Source organism: Castor canadensis, chromosome 2 (genome assembly GCF_047511655.1).
Source record: "Castor canadensis chromosome 2, mCasCan1.hap1v2, whole genome shotgun sequence".
Classification (NCBI taxonomy): domain Eukaryota; kingdom Metazoa; phylum Chordata; class Mammalia; order Rodentia; family Castoridae; genus Castor; species Castor canadensis.
In genome coordinates this window covers 167638158-167660688 of record NC_133387.1, presented here as the reverse complement: position 1 = coordinate 167660688, position 22531 = coordinate 167638158, and the positions used below count along the sequence as shown (strand labels likewise).

Below are 22531 nucleotides of genomic sequence, written 5' to 3'. Positions count from 1 at the left end.
AACAAAAGAAAAATTAAGTAGGATTTCATTGAAATTCAAAACTGTGCTATAAAGGATATCATCAAAAAGGTGAAGGCTGGACGCGGTGGCTCATACTGTAATCCCAGGTACTTTGGAGCAGAGATTGGGAGGATCACGTTCCAAGGCTGGCTTTGGACAAAAAGCAAACCCTATCTGAAAAACAACCTAAAGCAAAAATGTCTGGAGGCATGGTTCAAGTGGTAGAGTGTCTGCCTAGAATGCATAAAGCCCTGAGTTCAAACTCCAATACCACCACCACCACAACCACACACACACACACACACACACACACACACACACACAAATATGTATATATATGGAGAGAGAGAGAAAAGAACTCACAAAATGTGGGCAAATGTTTCAAAATCTTCTATCTAATAAGAGGTACAAATCCAGAATACTTAAAGAACTCTTACTACACAGTAATAAAGGCAGCCAAATTTAGAAAGGATACTAAAGAGTTGGAATAGATCTTTCTCCAGAGAAAACACACACTTGGCCAATAAGCATGTGGAAAGATTCTGAACCTCCTTAGTTATCAGGGAAGTTCAGATCAAAGCCATAAGGAGACCCCTTTGCACTTCCTAGGATAGCTGTAATAAAGAAGCATGACAAGGGGTGGAGAACTGAGATCCTCACATATTATTGGCTGAAGTGTAAAATGGTGCAGCTGCTTTGCAGAAGCAATGCTCAAAGTTACCCTAGAGTTGTTAGAAGATCCAGCAATTCCATCTCTGAGTTTATATCCCAACGATATGAAAGCAGGGACTTAAGGAGATGTTTGCACACTCCTGCATTATTCACAGTAGCCAAATGGTGGAGGTCATCCAAGCATCCATCTGCCGATGAATGAGGAAACAAACTGTGGTATATGCGTGAAATGGAACAGAGCTTTCTGATCTAGGCTACCACATAGATGAACCTTGAGAATTCTGTCCCAAGTGAAAGAAACCAGTCACAAAAGTCCACATGTTATATGATTCCAGTGGTATGAAATGGCCAGAAGAGGCAAATCTATAAAGAAAATAAGTGCAGTGGTGGTTGCCTAGGACAGAGGGGAAGGGGTTGGTGGGTGTTGAGTTTCACTAACTGTACTAAAGTGTACTAACTGTACTAAAAATCACTGAGTTGTGCAATATAAAGGGATGAAATGTATGTGAATTTTATCTCAAGCCTGTTTTAAAAAGATCTGTGGTTTGATGAGTTAATACGCTCATCTTAAAGTCCAGCGGCTGGAGGTCCTTCGCTGTTCTTAAAGGAAACAAACTATTTCAGTGAACATGCACTGGCCACACAGGAAGCTCTTAGTAATTAAATGTTCTTAGGAGAGATGCAGGATTGGCTTTCAGGATGCTGCTATGCAAGTGGGGACCATAACATTAAATATGTGCTGTAGTCTGGATCTGGGATGTTCCTCAAAGGCCCATGTGTTGAAGGCTTCCTCTCCAGCTATTGGGAGGTAATGAAACTTTTAAGTGGAGGAAATTAGGCCATTGGTGGTGGTGGTGGGGGGTGCCTTTGAAGGGGATATTGGGATCCTAGCTCCTTCCTGTCTCTTTTTGCTTCCTGGCCACAGTGAGGCAAACTCCTTCCTCCACCACAAGCTCCTACCATGATGTACTGCCTCAACTCAGGCCCCAGAGCAATGGGCCAACTGACCATGACAGAAGCCTCTAGAACAGTGAGCCAGAAGAAATCCTTCCTCCTTATAAGTTGATTTATCTCAGGTATTTTGTCACAGAGATATAAAGCTGACTAACACAGCATGTAAATAGCAATAAGTATCTCCCACCCCCAGTTCTCTGTGCAATTCAAGCCCTCCCATAGCCCTTCTCACTAGTTACCCAGAAAATCAACTACACTGAGCCAGGGCTTGGAACTGATGGAGGAAGGACTGCCTGTTGCATTCCCAAGTAAAATATAAATATTTAAAAAACGATCCCTGCCTATTTCCTGGGATTCTTGTGTAGATCACAAATTAGGATAAAAATGTGAAATTGTTTCAAGAATCGGGGACAGGAATGAGGGAGAGTGATGGTGGGAGTGAGCCTAACCAAGGTACATTGTAAGCTTATATGAAAATGTCATCATAAAACCCCTTATTAGATGCTAATGAAATGTTTTTAAAAATAAATATTGGAACAATAAATTTTAGATGATTGAATGAAATAAATGTGTAAATCCTTTGATACTAGCAAAGGCTATTTGGGGTGTGATTCTTTTGCCTACTTTGTATCTTTCTTCAACTCCATGGAAATGTTTATTGAGAAAGGTTGGTTCATTCCTTACTAGTTGTCAGTTGCCTGAGACGTGCTGGGACTTAGCGGGAGGCACAGGCAAGCGAACATGTGGTGACAGCATCTATGAAAAGTGCTCCCAAGGTGGGTGGAGGAGAGAGTTTCACTGACTTAGGGGAGCAGGGCAGACTCCCAGGAGAAGTCAGCCAGAGAGATGCATGTTTTGAGCAGAGGAAAGCTGCTGTCACTCAGGAACGGTTCTGGCCCCCTCATGTCCGTATGTGTTGATCCTTCTCACCTTATTCCCATTTTACACATTAGAAAAATAAGGCGCAGATTCCCTAAAGGGCTTTCCCGAAGTCAAAGCTCTAAAGTAGCAGCGTTAGAACTTCATCTAGTTTTCTTACCTTCACAGCTAGAATACTTTCTATAATGTCCTATTACTGCTTTGAGCAATACAAGGCTATGTGTTTTATAACATCTCTTTCTGAGAACAGAAAAACTTATACATGATCTTTGTTGACAAGTTAGAAAATACAGAAATAACACAAATGAAGAGGAAAAGCTATCCATGATCCTGACACTGCAAACTAGGTTTGTGTAGGTGCCTAGCCTCCAAATTGGGCTATGATAATAACGTATTTTTAAAAAAAAACGTATTCATATTTCCCACTCTCCTAACTCATTGCAATGGCTACCACGTATTCTTTCTTTGGGATGTGTTAGAATTATCTGGCTGATTACATGGCTGAACCTTGAGGGGACCCCTCATGTGTTGTAATGATATATTGAGCTGAGTAGTTCTGCAGATCTGCTTCAATCTCAGATGAGTTTTGAGACTTTCTCCTAAGTTGTTTCTGTGTCAAAAAAGGAATGACCATCCGAATGGTTCAGATTTGAATTCTCAGATTGTTTTTAAAAGGTGGTACCGATTATACTTGCACACTAGTGTGTTTGTCCTCTTGCTCGCTGTTGTCCTTTTAATTTGTCAATGTGATAGTTGTCATCACTTTAACATTTTCATTTTCATTTCTTTTCTTACCAAAGTTGATTGTTACGTGTTTATGATCATGTTTTTAAATACTAAAATACATGACACTGACTGAAAGTTCCTCAAGCATGGAGGAAGCCATCTTTGTAGATCAGAAGGATGGGTTAGAAATCCATTTGGACAAACCCTGCAACTTTGCTGCTGGGAAGAAAGGACTTCCATGCTGTGTGAGGTTGTTAAGGGAAGCAGAAAACTGAAGGGAAGGAGTTACCTCTTGGATTCCATAACTTGTCCTGTGTTCTCACATAGGTCCTTAAAGGTGGACAGGAGGCACCCACGAAGCCCAAGGGTCGTCCCAAGAAGAACTCTATCCCCACATCAGAAGAGATTGAAGCTGAAGAAAAAATGAACAGCCAGGCTCAGATCCAGGAGCGGCTGGAGCCCTTGCAGGGACAGGAGGAACCCTGTGATGCTCAGGAACCCAAAGCATGCCATGTCCCCTTGGAGGTGGCAGAGCCACCAGGCCAGCCCCAGGAGTTGACAATAGCCTCTTCTGAACCCCCACCATTAAGCTAAAGTAAAAATGTGGGGGGAAAGGGGAGACTGGGAAGAAGGGAAAAGAGAGAAGACAGGGAGATCCAGGAGAGAAAAACCCCTGGCAGCCTGGCAAAGGGTGGTAGGGGGGACAAAAGCCCCACTCGTCTCCCTCCCTCCCAGTGGATTTCCATCACAAGTCACTGACAAAGACTTACTTGCCTTGGGCCTTTCTCTTCCTGGAGGGCCGTGTTTGTCACAGATGCCCTTGATTGAGGTAGATGGCACCTTGGAGCTATCTGCCTCAGCTGTGGGGTGAATACGTGCAGCCTGCTCATGTTGGCCGGTGCCATGCTGGCTGCAGTGGAGGGTCACTCTCTTCCCTCCATGCCACCCTCTGGGCAGCCAGTCATCAGAGCAGAGAGAGGTGGAGGGACCTGCCCAGGCTCCTTCCTGCCTCGGCACTTATTTCTGTAGTTTTAAAAGAGAATTTAAAGTTTTGGGTTTTTTTTTCTCTGGGTGGGGGGGATTGGTAAGGACAGGCAAAAAGGAGTTGGAGGAAGGCAGTTGAGAGTGATTAGAAATGTTTCTGAATCCCGTTTGTTTGGAAACGTGTGCCTTTGTACCTATTATAAGATGGTCAGGTGACCCAAGGACTGATAAGCCTTCTTTTTCTTGCTTCATTAAGTTGCCATCCGTGAAGCTGCAAATGCAGATGTGTTAAGATAACTTTTATTTTTTAATTAAACATAAATCTTACAAAAAGATAAGAGTATTCTGTTTTTTGGGGGGAGGTAACTAACCCTACCCAAATGTCTCCTATGGAAAGAGATAAGCAGGTTTGCTGGCCTTCCCTTCCCCATCTAGAACACAAATGGTTGGGCCAGTCCAAATTCAGGGAGAGGGAAGGGGCAGGGAAGCTGCTCTGCATCTTAGACTTGCAAATCTAAAGCTTGCTTGATTTTTTTGAAAAGATAATCCATTTTATGCTTTGAAAGTGAAAACTTTGTAAAAAGAAGCCTTGCTTCCACCCCATCCCTTACAGGCAATCATTTTCATGGTTTCTTGGTTATCCTTCCTGTTTTTCTTTGTTAATTATCCATTTGGATGATGGGCTCTGCAACTTTTAACAAAAGAAGACTTGAGAATGGCTTGACTAGATGTACTCAGTGATTTTTTTTATATTTAAAACTGGTGTTCTGGGCTGGGGATGTAGCTCAGTGACAGACTGCATGCTTAGATTCTGTCCCCAGCACCACATAAAACAAACAGCAAAACCAAACCACTCCCCCAAAAGGTAAAAGCAATGACCCACTTTTAACTAAGACCCAGATTTCCTACCAAGAGGGCTCTGCCACATATCCGTCTGGCTGTCATGAATTCTGGCTCAGATGCCAGATTCCTAGGGGTCACCATTAGGGTTGTTTCCCTCGATGCCTGCAGGACACAGTGCCCAGTTAGTGGATGGCCAGTCATCAATTACACAGTCATTCTGCCAACTGGGGGGCTTGGAGAATACCACTCAGGGGCCTCAACTAGGATGTGGAACCTGTTCCTTGTTCTGTGGAACAATCATATAATTCATTTCAGTGCTAAACAGGAAAGCTCTGCCTATTTTCAGTCAACTGGCTGCCAGCTTCTCTTCATTAACACAGATAGCCAGAAAGTGACTGTAACTTTGCCACTGCCAAGGCAGCACCTTCATCCCGCCTTCATCCCTCTACTATTGGGATCAGCGAAGAGAGAGCAGTCTTTTTCCTAACTCTGTGAATAGACAAAGGAGTTAAGGACTTGGCTTCAGAGAACCAGTTTGCACAGACCCACCTAGCTGCCCGTGCAAGGTTGCTTGTACCGAGCATGCAGAAAGCCGTCTCCCTCACCTCCAGTCCACCCTACCGTACAGTTTTATGATCTGCCTACCAGGTAGTGTCATAATGAGCCAAAGAGTGTACACAATGGCCGTGGTAACACAGGTGGATCTGGGCCAGGTCAGTCTTGCTCCTAAGGAGCTGTTCTGTCCTGCTCTCCTCACCTCAGAAAGGCCTTTCATTTGGAAGCTAATTTCCTATGATGGTTTTTGCTCTGGCCCTGTGCTCTCGTGACGCCCTTTTCTGTGGTGTGTGATAGTGACTGTCACCTCTTAGATCTATGTGGACATATACACATGCTGGTATTTCTGTGTGCTGAGTTCTAGGTAATCCTGACTTGCAGCCTATACTCCTTGGCCAGTCCTCTTCAGCTTGTTTCTTACCCCTAGGGGCTGAAGACATTTTGCTGGTGAATTTTAAGACCTGGGATAATCCTCCCTTGTGTTTTGTAAAGGCCCAGCCCAAGGTTACCTCCACTTATAAGCTTTTGGTTTATCCTCCAGCCTCAGCTCTTCATGGCTTTGCTTGTGACTTCAAAAAGGGGCCAGGATGGGCTGACAAAATTTTTTTCATTGACAAACATTACCCATATTTATGGCATACGTGATGTTTTAAAAAGGTAAAGTAAAAGTGAAAGCTATGTAAAAAGAAGTCTTACTTCCATCCCATCCCTTATAGGTAATCATTTTTATGGTTTCTTGGTAATCCTTCCTCATTTTCTTTAATTATCCTTTTGGATGACAGGCTCTGCAACTTTTGATAAAAGAAGATTTGAGAATGGCTTGACTAAATGTACTTACTCAGTGATTTTTTTAATTTAAAAGCAATGTCCTGGGCTGGGGATGTATACATTATGGAATGGCTATATCAAGAAAATAAACATACACATTTTCTCACCATTTATTTGTGATCAGAACAGGTAGGATCTACTCTCAACAATTTTCGATTTTGTAATGTACACTAGATCTTTTGAACTTATTTCTAACTAAAATTGTGTATCTTTCACCCAACATCTCCCCAGTCCTTGTCTCCACCTCCAATTCTACTGTCTACTTCAACGACATCAACTTTTTTAAGATCCTGCATATACGGGAGCACACATCTCCTATACTGGTTTATTTCACTTAACATCGCGTCCTTCGGGTCCATCCATTTTGTTCCAGAAGACAGGATTTGCTCCTCTGTGACTGAATAACATTGCATCATGTTCAAACACCACATTTTTTAATTCTTTCATCAGTTCATGAGCACTTAGTTCAGCCCCTTGTCTTGCCCGTGTGAATATTATTGCAATGAGCAAGGCAATGCAGCAGTCTCCATAATATATTGATTGATTTTCTACATATTTATGCCTAGTAATGGTGCTGCTGGATCATATAATAATCTAATTTTTAATTTTTTAAGGAAAGGCTCCCTGTTGTTTGTGCCTGGCTTGTGAGCCAAGCCCTGCTCCTTCAACTCCATCTTTCCTTTTTCTCTCCAGTGACTGGCACAACTTGTGACTGGCAAGACTTGTGACCAGCATCCAGCAACCAGTTTCACCAGTTTCCTCCAAAATGTGAATACAAGGTGGTTCCATGCAGGGTCTGGAACAAGTATTCAGTGACCCCCCCAGCATGGAGGCACTTACTTTTCTCTACAGCATCTCTCTTGGGGGCTCTTGACTTGTTTTCACATGGTCACCTTTGCAAGCCTTACGAAACGAAAATGCTCTCTCCCTTCTCCAGGATGGTGACCTCGAGGATTCAGGGTTTTATTTGCAGAGGAAGGAAGGGAGCTAGGCAAGTCCTCTAGGATCTCTACTTGGAGAAGCTGGCTGGGAGAGACTTTGGCTCTTCTCTTAGGAATGTCTGCTCTGGGAGGCTCGGAGAGGAAGCCCTTGTACACAGTTTGACCTGCTGCTGCTCCTCGGACTGTTTCTTCCAAATTTATGCAAGCCATTTAATCACAGAGAGGTTAATATCATTCCCTGGAGCCTGCAGTCTCTTGGGAGAGGTGCTGAGAACCGAGCCCAGGCCGATTCCCTGCAGGGTCTCTCTCCTCAGCATGACCCCTCTCCTCTCAACACTGCCTGTAAGTGAGTCCCAGTGCAGGGGCTCAGAGGGGATCTCCAGGCTCTGATCCACCATGTTGCAGCTTCTCTTTTAGAGAGCAAAGGGTTCCCCATCAAGTCTCAGGCTGCCAGTAAGCACCCAAGTTCACCTGTCTAGTTTGTTCTGAGTTACTGTGCACTCTGCTTACATGTCGTCATTTACACAGGTTTGCTAGGACACAACTCCCGCCCTCACTGGACTCAGACAGTAATCAAATGGGTCTCGTGGTATGAGCCATAAGCCCTCATACTAGTCTGAACAGATCTGTCAGAAGCCAGCCTTAGGTAGGCCTGTCTTGAGTTTTTCTAGAACTGTCTCTTTACATCTGAGGAGTTGACTGTCCCTTTTAGGACCTTTCAACCTCAGCTGTTGGCCTTGTCTCTCACCCCTGGCCTGCGCCTGGCTTAGATCTGGCCTGTAGGGTCTGGAGCTCTGTCCTCAACAGAAACAGTGACTTGTCTGCCCAGATGGAGTTGACAATTTTGCAGAAAATGAGGAGGGACACAGTGGTAAAGACCCAGTTTGCTGAGAGCTCTCCCACTGTCTCTCCTGTGGCAATTTCTGTGGGCTCTTTCTCATTCTTACCCATTACCGGAAAGGAACCATAGAAGGGCAGGAAGTGTTGGGGTCAGAGAACTGCAATGCTCTTTGGCCCAAAACTCGTTTCTCAGGATTTCTAGTCAGTTACCTGCCTACTTTTTTGTGAAAAGCCCTAAGTGTCTAGGGCATTTTGTGTAAAACTCCCCTTCCACACCCCTCACTGCTCTCTCCTTGATCTCCTTTGTAGAGTGTTTCGTCCTTTTTGGGCACAGTAACATCCTTCCTCCTGTTTGGACCCTGGGAATCCAGCTATGAGAGGCTGGGCCTTTGCTGTGGACTGGGTCCTTTCTCCTCTTCCTCACACTTCAGCACAGTAGTCTGAAGTCACCTCCTGCTGCTCCTGCACTGGAGCCCCGCTCCTTAATTAACTCACCTCTTCTCCAGCCCTACCTGCTAATTGCTCTCTCCTTCTGCCTCTTCCTCTCAAGCACCTTTCATAGCTAGTAGCTACTGTTGTGGTCCTGCCATTTTATCAGGGGGACATGTATCTTCCCTTCACCTGGTAGAGTGTACGTTCCTCAAGTCTGTTTTTCAATTTTTGTGCTCACTCTTCTTCTTTGTCTGCTGAGGTCTCTGAAGGTCCATGGACCAGCAATCAGAGAATCTGGACTCTACTGGTTTCCTGCCATTTCTTCCACGGAGGTTCAGAGGTTTTGCACTCCTGGCAGGACCCTGACTACAGCTCACTGTCACACAGCTTAAGGCCCCCAATCTGTTTCCTTGGCTATCATTAGAGCAAGGGTTAGGGATTGCCTACTCTTTCAGAGATAAGAAGGAAGGCAGGGCAAAACAGCTTTGTTGAGTGCTGAAATCCTCCCAGCACCCAAGGGAAATAATGCTGGGCCACTTTCTCCAGGAAAAATAATGCCGGGTCATTTCCCCAGCAGAAGCTGCAGAGAACCGATTGTACAAATTCCTTTTGGAAGAGATCCTGCTGGGGCTCTGAGGAAGATGTCCACACAGGGTTGCCCTCACAGGATTCGGGGGCAGTGTTGAGCTGGCAGCCTGGGGGGAAGGCTGAAACAAAAGTTAAAATATTGTCTAGAAAAAAAATGATACCGGGCAGCTGGTGGTGGGTTGAAAGGCTGGTTGGACCTGTGATTCTAGGGGAGGCAGAAGGGAGATGAATCCATCCTAGGAGTGGAGTAGCTGGGAGGACGAGGGCAGGAAGGACCAAGCTGCACCCGGGCTCAGCTTTGAAGATGAAGCCAAGTCTGAAAGCTCCGGGTGAGCAGTGGCTAGAGGCATTCTTTCCATTTTTGCAAAGGGGGAAACTGGGAGACATGGCAGTGACTTGAGAGAGGTCCCCAAGGCCTGCCAGGGTCAGAAGGCAGGGAAGACCTGCTCTTAGAAAGCAGAGTGCTTTAACCACAGTTCAAGTCAACAAGCATCACCTCAACATCTGCTTTGTGTCTAGAGCTGTGCTAACATTGTGGTGGGAGGAAAGGGGAGAGGGAAAGGAGGGGACAAAGCAACACATCTCTGTCCTCAAATCTTGGAGAAGCTGGGCACCAATGGCTCTTGCCTGCAATGCTAGCTACTTGGGAGGCTGACATTGGGAGGATCACAGTTTGAAGCCAGCCTGGGCAAATAGTTCAAGAGACAACTATCTCCCAAATAACCATAGCAAAATGGACTGGAGGTATAGTTCAAGCAGTAGAGCCCCTGCTTTGCAAACCTGAGTTCAAATCCCAGTCCCACCAAAAAAAAAAAAAGACAATAAAATCTTGAAGAAATTTATAATCTGTGAGTTTGTGGGTATAGTTAGGTATTCTGGTCGGGTTTTTTTTTTTTTTTTTTTTTAATATATACACCTTTCCTTCCCCTAGGAGAGATGGTGTTCTTTCTGGGCAAGGAAGGTGATTCATGGGAGCTACCTCCCTAAGTGTTTACCAGGCTGGGCCAGCAAAAAGAGCGTTAATGTCTTAGGTAGGCCCCCGTGCACCTGGAAGAGTGATTAACACTGGAACAGCAGGTGTTTGTTAAATTCACCTGAATATGTCTCTAATCCTAGATTGTCTCCCAAATCCTGGGTGGAGGGTGGTTTGGGGCGGGCAGAAGGCTCCTTGTAATCGGGCGTGGATCCTGCAGGGAAATAGCTCAGGACCAGGCTGGTTTTACCTCCTTGCATTCTGCCCTTGCCTCACTGATGGGCAGTGGACAGAGCGTGGCCTTCCTGCTTTCTTTCCACCCACCGCTTGTGCCCATCCAGGTGGGCTCTGGAGTTGGCCTCTACCTGCTGTTTTGTGCTGTTCTGTCAGCCCCTGGCATCTGCAGGTCAGCCGTGACTAGGAGGGACCGGGTAGGCCCCCGCCCGCCGAGGGGACTTTGTAAATCACCATGACAGGCTCCTTTCCTGCCTGCCAGCCTGCCTCCTTTCTTTCCCAAACCCTCTTCCCTTCTGTTTATTTTCATTGTGGATTTATTAGACACACAGTTAAGTGCCCATTTAGCTCTGCAAACTGTCATCATGCCTGCTTCATGAATAAGGTCATTCACTGACAAAACCCTTTAAGCATTTTTTTGAGAGAGATGGGGGGAGGCATGGGGGAGAGGAGAGAAGGATCACGCCCCAGGTCAGCAAGGAGGCCAAGAACAACCGAAACCCAAGCGGCAGCCTCTCCTGCAGCTCAAGAATGTAACAAGGGCCCTCAGAGCTGCCTCCAACTTACCCTGTTCGTCAAGACGTGTGTCATCTCTCCTGAAGGATGCCGGGGTCTAGAGTTCATTCCTTTGTCTTGGCTGCCAGAGAGCACACAGTTTGGGGCAGGCTGAGCGGCAGCTGTGCACCTGCTGAAGACGGTTGCCAAGGTCCTCGAGGCATGTCAGACCTTTGTGCCCCCTTGGAATCCGAAATCAACTTTCTTGATCCAAATCCTCCCAGTTCTGCCAGGGCTTCCCTCCTTTGGGTGGCCTTTCTTTTCAAGCACCTGGCTCCTTCTGCATACACATTGCTTGACTGAAAGTGGCAATTTCTAGGTCCAATGTCGTTTCAATGTGTCCTCACTCTACACCAGGCACTGTAATAAGGACTTTCTTCTCATTATCACATTAACTCACTCAGCAGACCAATGAAGCAGACATTACTGTCTCCATTTCAGAGATGGGGAAACTGAGACCCACTGTGGGTAGGTAGCTTGCACAGATACTAAACACAGCTGGAGGTCTATCTTATCCCCAAACCAGACCAGCACTTGCTTATAAGGAGGCTGAACTAGCCATGACTGATCTGTAGGCCCAGACCCTCGGCCACCCCTGCAGGTGTCCCCTGCCTCTGACCCCACACAGCTGAGACAAGGGGATCACTCACTCATAGCTTGGGGTGCAGTCTGCCCCTCAAGTGCAAATGATACAAGCTCAGGTCCCCTCCCACCTCTTCAGCTGTGAATCTAGAGGCTCAGGAATATTTGGGGGTTTTGGAGTGTGTTGCCTTTGGCAGTGACCTTGGAAAGGGGTACTAGCATTTTGAGGCACTTAGACGGAGTCCTTTCTGAGGCACAGTAACGGGACTGCATGCTCTTTGTGTTAGAGGACATGGCTGTCCAGACCAGGGTGGGAAGGCCACAGGTAGAAGCCACGACAATTTGGTGGCCCTTGCCCTGAGAACTGCTGGAATGCAGATCCCTTGTTCTAGCTGGGGACTCAGCAGCTGCCCTTCCTCAGCCAACCTTGGAGTGACCTCTGAAGTCTCAGCAGCTTTCCCGCCCTGGCCTTGGTCCTGAGATCACTGGGCTTCTGCCACTCAGCAGCCCCAGAACTAATCCTTCAACTCCTCCTCCTCTTCTTTTTGGTTTCTCTTTCAGCCTTTTCTTGCTTTCTATTTGCACTTTGTTTTTGGGCTGTGTTCAAGGCAAATAAATTCCATAATATGAAAAAGTTACTATGGATAACGCAATGACACACATACAATGCCTAATCAAAACAGAAGTTCCGTGTGCAAATAGGAAGTGACAAGGGGCAGTGGAGATGTGTTGGAGCTTGCTTGCATTGCCTTCTAAGCATGGCAGACTGGGCCTGCTGGGCCTGTCTGCACCCTGGCACACGGGTGTGTGGTCACAGTAATTAAGAGACTTCGTGAGTGCATATTTCTCAAAAAGACTTCTGCACGGAGGCAGCTGTGGAACGCTCACTTTCCAGAGTCACACCAGTTTTAGACTTAGTGTCAGACTCGAACTATTTACGTCAGCTAATGCAGAATGTTCCAAAGGCAGCTAGCACTAGTCATCCTGCTGAATAAAAGGCAGTCACAGAAGTAGCATGAAAGAATGTTTGGGAGCTCAATTCAGGTGACTTTTTAAATTTTTTAATTTTTTGGTCATTTTTATTAGTGAATACGAATTTTACAAAACAATGGGTTTCAATTATGACATTTTCATACTGCATAGAACATACTTTGATCCTATCCCCCATTACCATCTCTTGCCCCTCTGCCCCAACTGGTTCCCTTCTTCTTCCCAAATAGTCGTCTTACTTTCATGTATTTTTTTTTTTTAATCTAGAGTCCACATATGAGAGAAAAGATGTGGTTTTTGTCTTTCTGAGTCTGGCTTATTTCACTCACCATGAAATAAGTTCCTTACATTTTCCTGCAAACAACATGATTTCAATCTTCTTTATGGCTGAATAATATAGTCCATTGTGTATACGTGTATATAGATATGTGTATATTTTATACACATATACATATATAACATTCTTATTTCCATTCATCCATTGATGGATGCTTAAGCTCATTCCATGACTTGGCTATTATGAATAATGCCACAGTAAACATTGGTGAACATGGGTCTCTATTGTATGCTGACTTTGATTTCTTTGGAAATATAATCAGGAATAGTATAACAGGACCATATGCTGGTTCTATTTTAAGCTTTTTGAGGAACCTCCATACTTATTTCCATAGTGACGGGGCTAATTTACACTCCCATTCAGTGTCTAAGTGTTCCTTCTTCCACCCCTCACATCTTCCCCAGCCCTTGTTGCTTCTTATTTTCTCCTTTCTGACTGGAGTGAGGTGGAATCTCAGTGTAGCTTTGATTTGCATTTACTGATGTCTAAAGATGTTGAGTACTTTTTCCATGTATACATTGGCCATTTTGAGACCTGTCTGTTCAGTTTATCAGCCCATGTATCTATCGAGTTATTTGTTCTTTTGATGGTTAATTTGTTGCGATCTTCCTATATTCTGGATATTAATCCACTATTGGATGAATGGGCAAAGATTTTCTTTCATTCTGTAGACCGTCTAATTGTTTCCTTTCTGTGCAGGAGTTTTTTAATCGGATGCAATCCCATTTGTCAGTTCTTGCTACTATCTCTTTAGCGATTGGAGTCCTGTGCAGAAAGTCACTGCCTACACCCACATCTTCTTGTTTGCCCCGTGTTTTCCTCTAGTGCTTTCCAACTTTCAGGACTTACATTAGATCTTGATCGATTCTGAGTTGATTTGGTACAGGGTGAGAGACAGGGACCTGCTTTCAGTCCTGTAATGTGGCTATGCAGTTTTCCAGTATATTTTGTTGAAGAGGTTGTTTTTTTTCTAATGAATGTTTTGGCACCTATGTTGAGAATCAGATGGCTGTAGATGTGTGGTTTATTTCTGGGTCCTCTATTCTATTCCATTGGTCTACATGTCTATTTTTGTGCTGGTACCATGCTGTTTTTGTTACATAAGGAGCAGTCTAATAGTTATATAATTTACTAATTATATAATTATTATACATAGTTTATATAAGTAATATAAATATATAATTATGTAATAATTATATAATTTGCTACATAAACAGCAGTATAATTTGAAGTCAGGTATTGTCATGCTTATAGTGTTGTTCTTTTTTGCTCAGGATTGTTTTGGATATTCAGGATTTTTTGTGTTTCCATATGAATTTTAAGATTGCTTTTTCTCGCCAGGCACCAGTGGCTCACACCTGTAATCCTAACTATTTGGGAGGCAGAGATCAACAGGATCATAGTTCAAGGCCAGCTCAGGCAAAATAATTTGAGAGATCCTATCCTGAAAATCCTGACACCTAAACAATGAAGGACAAGAACGAAAAACAGGTCACACTAAGGGGAAGGGAGGAAAAAAGAAGTAAGTAAAGAAAGTGAATATGGTTGTTGTATTTTCTGTACAAGAATAAACATAGAATATTTAAACGTGTTGATATCACCGTAAGAAGGGGACTAAGGTAGAAAGGAGAAAAGTGGAGGGGATGAACCAACTTGGGATATAATACATATATACATGAAAATATCACAAGGAAACTCTCTGTGTAGATATCTTAAACAAACAAAAATGTCTTTTAAATAAACAAAGAACAGGAAGGTCCTGCCTGGGGGTTGGTACCTGGGGGTGGGGAGTGGGGAAGTGAGGGGAGGACATAAGGAAAGGGCGAAGGAGGGTGAAATGGTGGAAATACTTGTACTCATGTATGAAAATGGAAAAATGAGACCTGTTGAAACCATTCTAAGAAGGGGTGGGTGTGGTATAAGAAAGAATGATGGAAGGGGTGAATCTAACTAAAATATATTGAAAGCATTTTTGTAAATGTTATAATGTACCCCAGTACCACAATAGCTGTAGAGTGGCTCAAGTGGTAAAGCACCTACCTAGCAAGAGTGAAGTCCAAAGTTCAATCCTTGGTACAGCAAAAAAAAAAAAAAAGTTTTTTCTATTTCTCTGAAGAATGTCATTGGAATTTCTATGAGGCTTTCACTGAGTCTGTAGATCTCTTTCAGTAATATGCCATTTTCACAAAATTAAATCTGCTGATCCATTAACATGGGAGGTCTTTTCATCTTCAGCATTTTATAGTTTTTATTATCTTTCATCTCCTTGGTGAGTTTTATTCTTAGGAATTTTATTTATTTATTTATTTTGGAGGCTATTGGTGAATGGAATTGCTTTCCTGATTTCTCTCTCAGCCTGTACACTGCTGGTAGACAGAAAAGCTACTGATTCTGTATGCTTGTTTTGTATTCTGCTACTTTGCTGAAAGTATTTTCAGATCCGAGACGTTTTTTTTTGGTGGCATCTTTAGGGTCTTTTAAATGTAGAATCATATCATCTACAAATAGAGATAATTTAACTTCTTCCCTTCCTGTTCGTATCTCTTTTATTTCTTTCTCTTGCCTTCCTGCTCTGGCTAAAAATTTAAGCACCGCATTGAATAAAAGTAGAGAGAGTGGAGATAAGGTTGCTTTTTGCACAGGCCAGCCTGAACCTCAGCCTCCTATTTTAAGCTTCCTGTTGTCACTGGGGTGACAGGCACATGGCACCACACCTAGCTTTTTTCCGTTGGGGGAGGGGTCTCCCAACCTTTTTTTTTTCCCCTCAGGCTGGCCTCAAACTGTGATCCTCTGGATCTCAGCCTCTTAAGTATCTGGTGTTAGCTGGTGTGAGCCACCAGCTCCCTTAAGTGTTAGTTCTTTCTCTTTTTTTCTTTTTTTTTTTTTGGCAGCACTGGGGTTTGAATTCAGGGTCTCATGCTTGCAAGGCAGGTGCTCTGTGTTCTGTTTTAAAGGTCTGGTAGAATTCAGCAGTGAATCTCTCTGGTCTTGGGCTTTTCTTTTTTGTGAGACTTTTTTTTTTAACTGCATCAGTCTCATTGCTTGTAATAACAATATAACTTCCTGGTCCAATATGTTTTGAAATTTATCCTTTCTTCTAGATTTTCCAATTTATTGAAATGTAAGTTTTCAAACTATTCATTAATGATCCTCTGAATTTCAGTGGTATCTTTTGTAACATGTCCTTTTTCTCTAATTTTATTAATTTGGACCTTCTCTTCCTTTAGTCAGCCTGGCTAAGGGTTTGCCAATCTTGCATATCTTTTCAAGGAGCCAACTGTGTTTCACTGATTCTTTGTGTTTATGGATTGTTTTAGTCTCCACTTCATTCATTTTAGCCCCGATCTTTGTTATTTCTCTCTACTAATTTGAGGTTTGTCTGGTTCTTGTTTTTCTAAGACCTTAAGGTGCATCACCTTAAGTTCTTTGAGATCTCTCTGATTTTTAAATCTTGCTACTCACAACTGTTATTTTCCCTCTTACAACTACCTTTCCTGTATTCCAAAGGTTCTGGGAAATTGTGTTTTCATTTTCATTTGATTCTAGGAATTTAAAAAAATTTCCTACTGCTTTCTTCAGTGATTCACTGATCATTCAAAAATGTATTATTCAGGCTGGGCATGGCGGTTCACACTTGCAATCACAGCTACTTGGGAGCAGAGGTAGGAGGATTACGGTTCAAGACCAATCCAGGCAACAAGTTAGCAAGACCCTATCTCAAAGAACAAACCACACATTATCGGTTCATGCCGATAATTCCAGCTACACAGGAGGCATAAGTAGGAGGATCATTGTCTGAGGCTGGCCCAGGCAAAGAGTAGAAGACCCTATCTGAAAAATAACTAAAGCATAAAAGGGCTTGAGGTATGGCTCAAGTGGTAGAGTGCTTGCCTAGCAGGTGCAAGGCCCTGACTTCAATCCCTAGTACTGCCCCCCCCAAGTATATTGTTCAGTCTCCATGTATTTGTATAGTTTTTGTAGTTTCTCTTGCTATTCATTTCTAGTTTTATTCTGTTATGATCTGGTAAGATATAATACATTATTTCATCTTTTTTTATTTGTTAAGACTTGATTTGTGGCTTAAATGTGATCTGTTTTGGAAAATGTTCCATGGGGGTGCTAAGAAGAAAGTGTGGTCTGCAGCAGTTGAATGGAATGTTCTATAGGTGTCTGTTAAGTCCATTTGACTTATGGAGTAGTTTAACTCCAGTTTCTTTGTTGATTTTGAATTAAAGTCACTCACTGTCATTGCATATGCATCTATATGCCTCTTTATGTCCAGCAGTGCTTGTTTTATGAAAGTGGGTGCACTAGTGTTTGAGGTATATATATTTGCAATGGGTCAATCTCCTTGATGGATTGTTCCTTTTATCAATGTATAGTGACCTTTATTGTTCCTGCCTAGTTTTGACTTGAAGTGTGCTTTATCACATATGAGAACAGCTACTCCTGCTTGCTTTCAGATTCTGTTTGGCACATCAATCTGTGTGTGTTTCTGCCAGGGAGGTGAGTTTCTTGCACATAGAAAACAGTTGGATCTTGTTTTTAATCCATTTAGCCAGTTTGTGTCTTTTAATTGGAGAATGAAGACCCTTTACATTTAGGATTATTATTGAAAGATATGTACTAATTTCTTCTTTCTTCATCTTAATGGTTTTCTGGTTTACTGAGTTGATTGATTTTTTTCCTAATTTTCATTTGTTTATTTTCTCGTGACTTTTATTCTTTTCTGAGCTCTTAGGCTTGTATACATCTTCCTTCCTCTTTGTGTGTTGTATTCCTTTAAGTATCTTCTGCAATGCTAGCTTAGTGGTCATGATTTGCTTTAGTTTATGCTTATCATGGAAGGTCTTTATTTCTCCTTCTATTTTAAAGGATAAGTTTGGTGGGCATAGGGGTCTTGGATAGCAGTTATTTTGTTTTAGGGCTTGAAATGTATCAGTCCATGTTCTCCTGGCCTTTAGAGTTTTTGCTAACAGATCTGATGTTATTCTGATAGATTTGCCTTTTTAAGTAGCTTGGTACTTCTATATTTTAATTTTCAGTATTCTTTCTTTGTTTCATATTCTTGACATGTTAACTATAATAGGACACAGGGCTGCTGTCTTCTGGTTATAACTATTTAGGTTGTAAATGACTCATATTTGATTTTTTCCCCTAGATTTGGAGAAATTTCCACTTTAATTTCATGGAATATGCTTTTATGCCTTTAGCCTATCTAAGTTCCCTCTTCTGTACCAGGGATTCAGAGGTTTGGTTTCTTAATTATGTCCCAGAGTTCTTGTAGTCATGATGACTCTTTTTGTCTTTATTGCTATCTGAATGTAATCATTCCTCAGCCTTGTCTTCAATCCCTGATATTCTTTCTTCAGTTAGATTTAGTCTATTCATACTTTTCATTGAGTTCTTTATTCAACTTATGGAGCTTTTAATTTCTAATATTTTTATTTGTTTCAGAATCTCCATCTCTGTTGAATTTCTTGTCCAGGTTGCTAATCTTGAATTGACCTCTTTGCTCCATTCATCTCTTTATTTGAATCCTTTTTAAGGTCATTCATATTTAAAACAAGCTTTATGAATTCTTTGGCATTTCAACTATTTCAGTTATTGAAGAGTTATGACCTTTTGGAGGAGACATGTTACCTTGCTTTTTCATATTCTTTATGTTTGTAACTTGTGGTTTACATGTATGTTGGTATGGATATCAATTCTAGTTTTTTACGGTGGTCTTCTTAGTGAGCAGCTTTTTTTGGAGGACCAATTTCTAGTACTGCTCAGAGAAGAGAAAACAAACTACTGTAACAACCAAAACAAACCAGATAAGGAAATATAATAAAAATCAATTAAAACAACTACCATACCACCAATCACCATAGAAAATAGCATAAATAAGGTAGAGCTGGACATGGCAATACATACCTGGAATCCTAGCACTCAGGAGGCAGAGGCTGAAGGATCACAAGTTTGAGGCCAGACTGGACTTCATAGTGAGCTCAAAGCTTGCCTGAGTTACATAGTCAGACCCTGCCTCAAACAAAACAAAACAAAAAACCTAAGGGCTAGAGAGGAGTGCTTGTACAGCATGTGAAATACCCTGGGTTTAATCCCCAGCTACACACACACACACACACACACACACACACACTAATAATGCAAATACATATGAAGTTAAAAGTTAATAAAGGTAAATGTAATAATAATCAAAGAATAAAATTAAGGAGAGTGCAGGGATAGGGAAAAAGAAAGAAGCAGCACAGCTAGATAAAATAAAAGAAGAAAAATAGAAAACAATGGGAGGAGGAGGAAAAGCACAAGAGGTAAAAAAATCCAATTACAAAATAAAGAAAAAGTGTATGAATAAAAATAGATAAAGATTAGAAGAAGAATAAAAAAATAAAACATACACAGTTTTAGAAAATGAAATAAAGTAAAAGCAAAACTAAAAATATAGTAAAAGACAAAGAATCCAAGAATCTTCTTTCTGCACCTCATAGTACTAGAATCCTCCAAGTCTGGGGTGGGAAGGGGGTCAGGGCTGGAGTTACTGTTGGTCCACTCTGTACCAATTGTACATTGTACCAGTTGCTGCCATGTGCAGCTCAGGGCCAGGTTAGTCAAAGGCACCCTGTCAGCATCCAGGCTGCTTCACTTGGAGGCTCCCTGGGAGCTGTTGCTGTCCCCCAGTGAGCTTTGTGGCCTGTGGAGCAGGAAGGTTCCCACTTGCTCAGAACCCTGCAGTTTGTGTACCCATGCACGGTAAATGTCCAAGCAGAGGGGTGTCCCCTGAGTGCATTGAAAAGTAGAGGGAACACACTGAGCAGTGAGTTCTGCACTGGATTGAGGACCCAAGGGATCCAGCAATCTGCCTGCCACACTATGCACTTTCAGACCCCATCCAGCAGTAACCCATCATGCAGGAGGGAGGACACTGTGGAAACCCAGCAATCAGCAGTTCATCAGAGCTCTCCATCCTGCCCGGTAGCAAAACACACACAGCAGGGACACAGATACCCAGGCTGAGCAATTCACTGGCCCTGGGCTCAGAGCTCTCAGATTCCACAGTAATCCACAGGCGATGGTGCTCACTCCTCACCACAGAGAGGGGAGCCCCCAACCACCAGGCTATCCACAGCCAAGCCTGCTGTCCAAACGTCTCAGTGGGTCAACCTCTGACCTTCCCCCCCCTCCACAACTACCTCTCATGGTCATCTCCCACTGTGGGAGGGTGTCTCTAGGCTCCCCGATTTCTGATTGTCCCTTTTTTTCAGGTCCCCAGAGTAACTCAATCTCAAACAATAGGCCTCCTCTTAAATTGCCACCTGGTTACAACCTTTGAGATGCAGGCCTGCCATGCAGGAGTCACTGTCACTGAACCCCCATATTGGATTTAAGGCTTGTGTGTATTTCTCCTGGAGCTGGGACTGCCTGTCTGTCATCACCATGCCTGCTTGGCTTACCTTGTGGTTGCGGCTTGGCTTCATGCTCCTCACTCCCTCCCTCCCCTCACTCCCTCCCTCCTTCCCCTCACTCTCTCCCTCCTTCCCTCCTCCCTTCCTTCCTTCTTTTGTTTTTCTTTGTTTTGAGACAGGGCCTTGCCCAGGCTGGCCTTGAACTCACGATCCTCCTCACTGCACCACCACACCCAACGTGATTCTTCATTTCTTTTTTTGTTTTCTTGCCTTTCATAAGCAGCCACCTTGATTTTGGAAGATGAGTTAGGGAGGTGTAGCTAGCAAATCTTCAGGCCAAGGGATTTGCCTAAGTTTAAGAGCTGCTACATCGCCTCCTTCATCACCTCCCCGCTTTGCAATTTATTTGTAAGTAGAATGCATCATTCCCATGAATGTTAAAGGCATTGACATCAGTATGAACGCATCTGAATTTTATCTCTAAAAGCATTGTTTCCTAGCTTGCCTTTCGGAAAAAAACAAAAAACAATGGTTAACCCAGTGACATCTGGATTGTGGTTTGTAAGATCTATTCCCACTAAGAGGAACCAGTAATCTTAGAGAAATGCCTTATTTCAGGTCTGGGGCAGGGCTTGCATAAATTTAGCTTGGAAAGTCTTGTCAGGCCAAAGCTGGGTGCAATGATTCATGCCTATAATCTCAGTTACTTGGGAGGCAGAGATAGGAGGACCTTCCTTCAAGTCCAGCCCAGGCAATAAAAGGAAAAATTGGTGAGACCTTATTTCAAAGAACAAGCAGATGTAGTGGTACACACCTGTAATCCCAGTGAGGTAGGAGGCATAGGTAGTAGGATTACAGACTGAGGCCAACCCAGGCAAAAATCATGAGACTCTATCTGAAAAATAACTAAAAGCAAAAAACGCTGAGAGCATGGCTCAAATGGTAGAGCAAGTGATAAAGCACTTACCTAGCAAGCACAAGGTCCCAAGTTTAAATCCCAGTACAACCAAAATTAAAAAAATTGTGAGCCCAAAAAGCAGTGAAGTTATAAACACTACTAGGTCATGACAGAAGGACACTGGGGACAAAGGAGCTGGCTTCAAGTGGATAATGTGAGTGCCAGTAAGAATGATAATTACAGTGAGTTAAACATCAACTATGTATAAATCAGAATTTAAATATAAAACTAATCCAGCACCTTTGGAAAGATGTAGAAAGCCAACTCATGATTTTGCAAAGTAGCAAATGAGGGGAAAACACCAAGAGGCATTTATCCTAGATGAGCTGCGTGCGTAACTACATAATTAAATAAAGCTTCTCTTTAAAGAGAAAGGGAACAGGAAATGATTCAACTAGAATGTCACTACTCAGAACCCCACTGAACTGATGAATCTGAGTGAAGATACCCAATGTGTCTCAGAGTCACAGAGACAACCAGATATTATGCATGTTCCATAAAAGTACACAGATCTATTTACAAAGGAGTCTTGCAAAAAGAAGAAAATAAAAACCAGAACCTCACTAAACTTCTAGATCAAAATATCAACTTATAGCATAAAAAAGAACAGAGAACATGTTAAAATGATGCTCCAGGGACCCAGTTAGCAACATCCAGACAATCTTTCCAACAAAACACTCTATATGGACTCTCTTAACTCCATTCCCTGAGGGCAAGTCACCTTCGATGGCTGCATACAACAACAAAATAACTGATTTTCTGATACAACAACAAAATAACTGAGGTGGGCTACTTAGGAAGAAAAGAGGTTTATTTAGTCTTCACTTTTGAAAGCTGAAATTCCAACATAGCCTCATTCAATGGCCTCTTTTGGCAGTGTCACCTCCTGGAGGATGGCAATGAGAGGAACAAAATATCACATCACCAAACAGGGAGCCAGAGAGTGACAATCCATTCCACACATGTCCCCATTTGCCCCAAGGACCTCCTACTAGGTTGCACCTGTCAACATTTCCTCACCATCCCCACACCACCAAACTGGGGACCAAGCTTCCAACACACAAGTCCTTGGGGGACACACCCAAACCATATCAAAACTATAGCCATGTCCCATTTCATTAATCACACCGTGAACCTTGTCAGCAGCTGAAGCTACCTACCTTGAAAATCACTACTTCATCTTTCTCTCGACCACAGACCACAGCTCTCAATTCTTCCCACTCTTCACTCAAGGATTTGCCCTACAGTTGT

The 22531-nt window shown here is 43.0% G+C and overlaps 1 protein-coding gene across 3 annotated transcripts in view; it reads left to right on the top strand.

Moving 5' to 3' along the window:
* Positions 1-4529, top strand: part of Barx2 (BARX homeobox 2) — a 71203-nt gene extending 66674 nt beyond the window's left edge. For all 3 annotated transcript variants that reach the window (XM_074066343.1, XM_074066344.1, XM_074066345.1), the window contains one exon: positions 3559-4529. In XM_074066343.1, the coding sequence (XP_073922444.1) occupies positions 3559-3825 (267 nt within the window). In that variant the 3' untranslated portion in view covers positions 3826-4529. The remainder of the gene's footprint in view (positions 1-3558) is intronic.
* The last annotated feature ends 18002 nt before the right edge of the window (positions 4530-22531 follow it).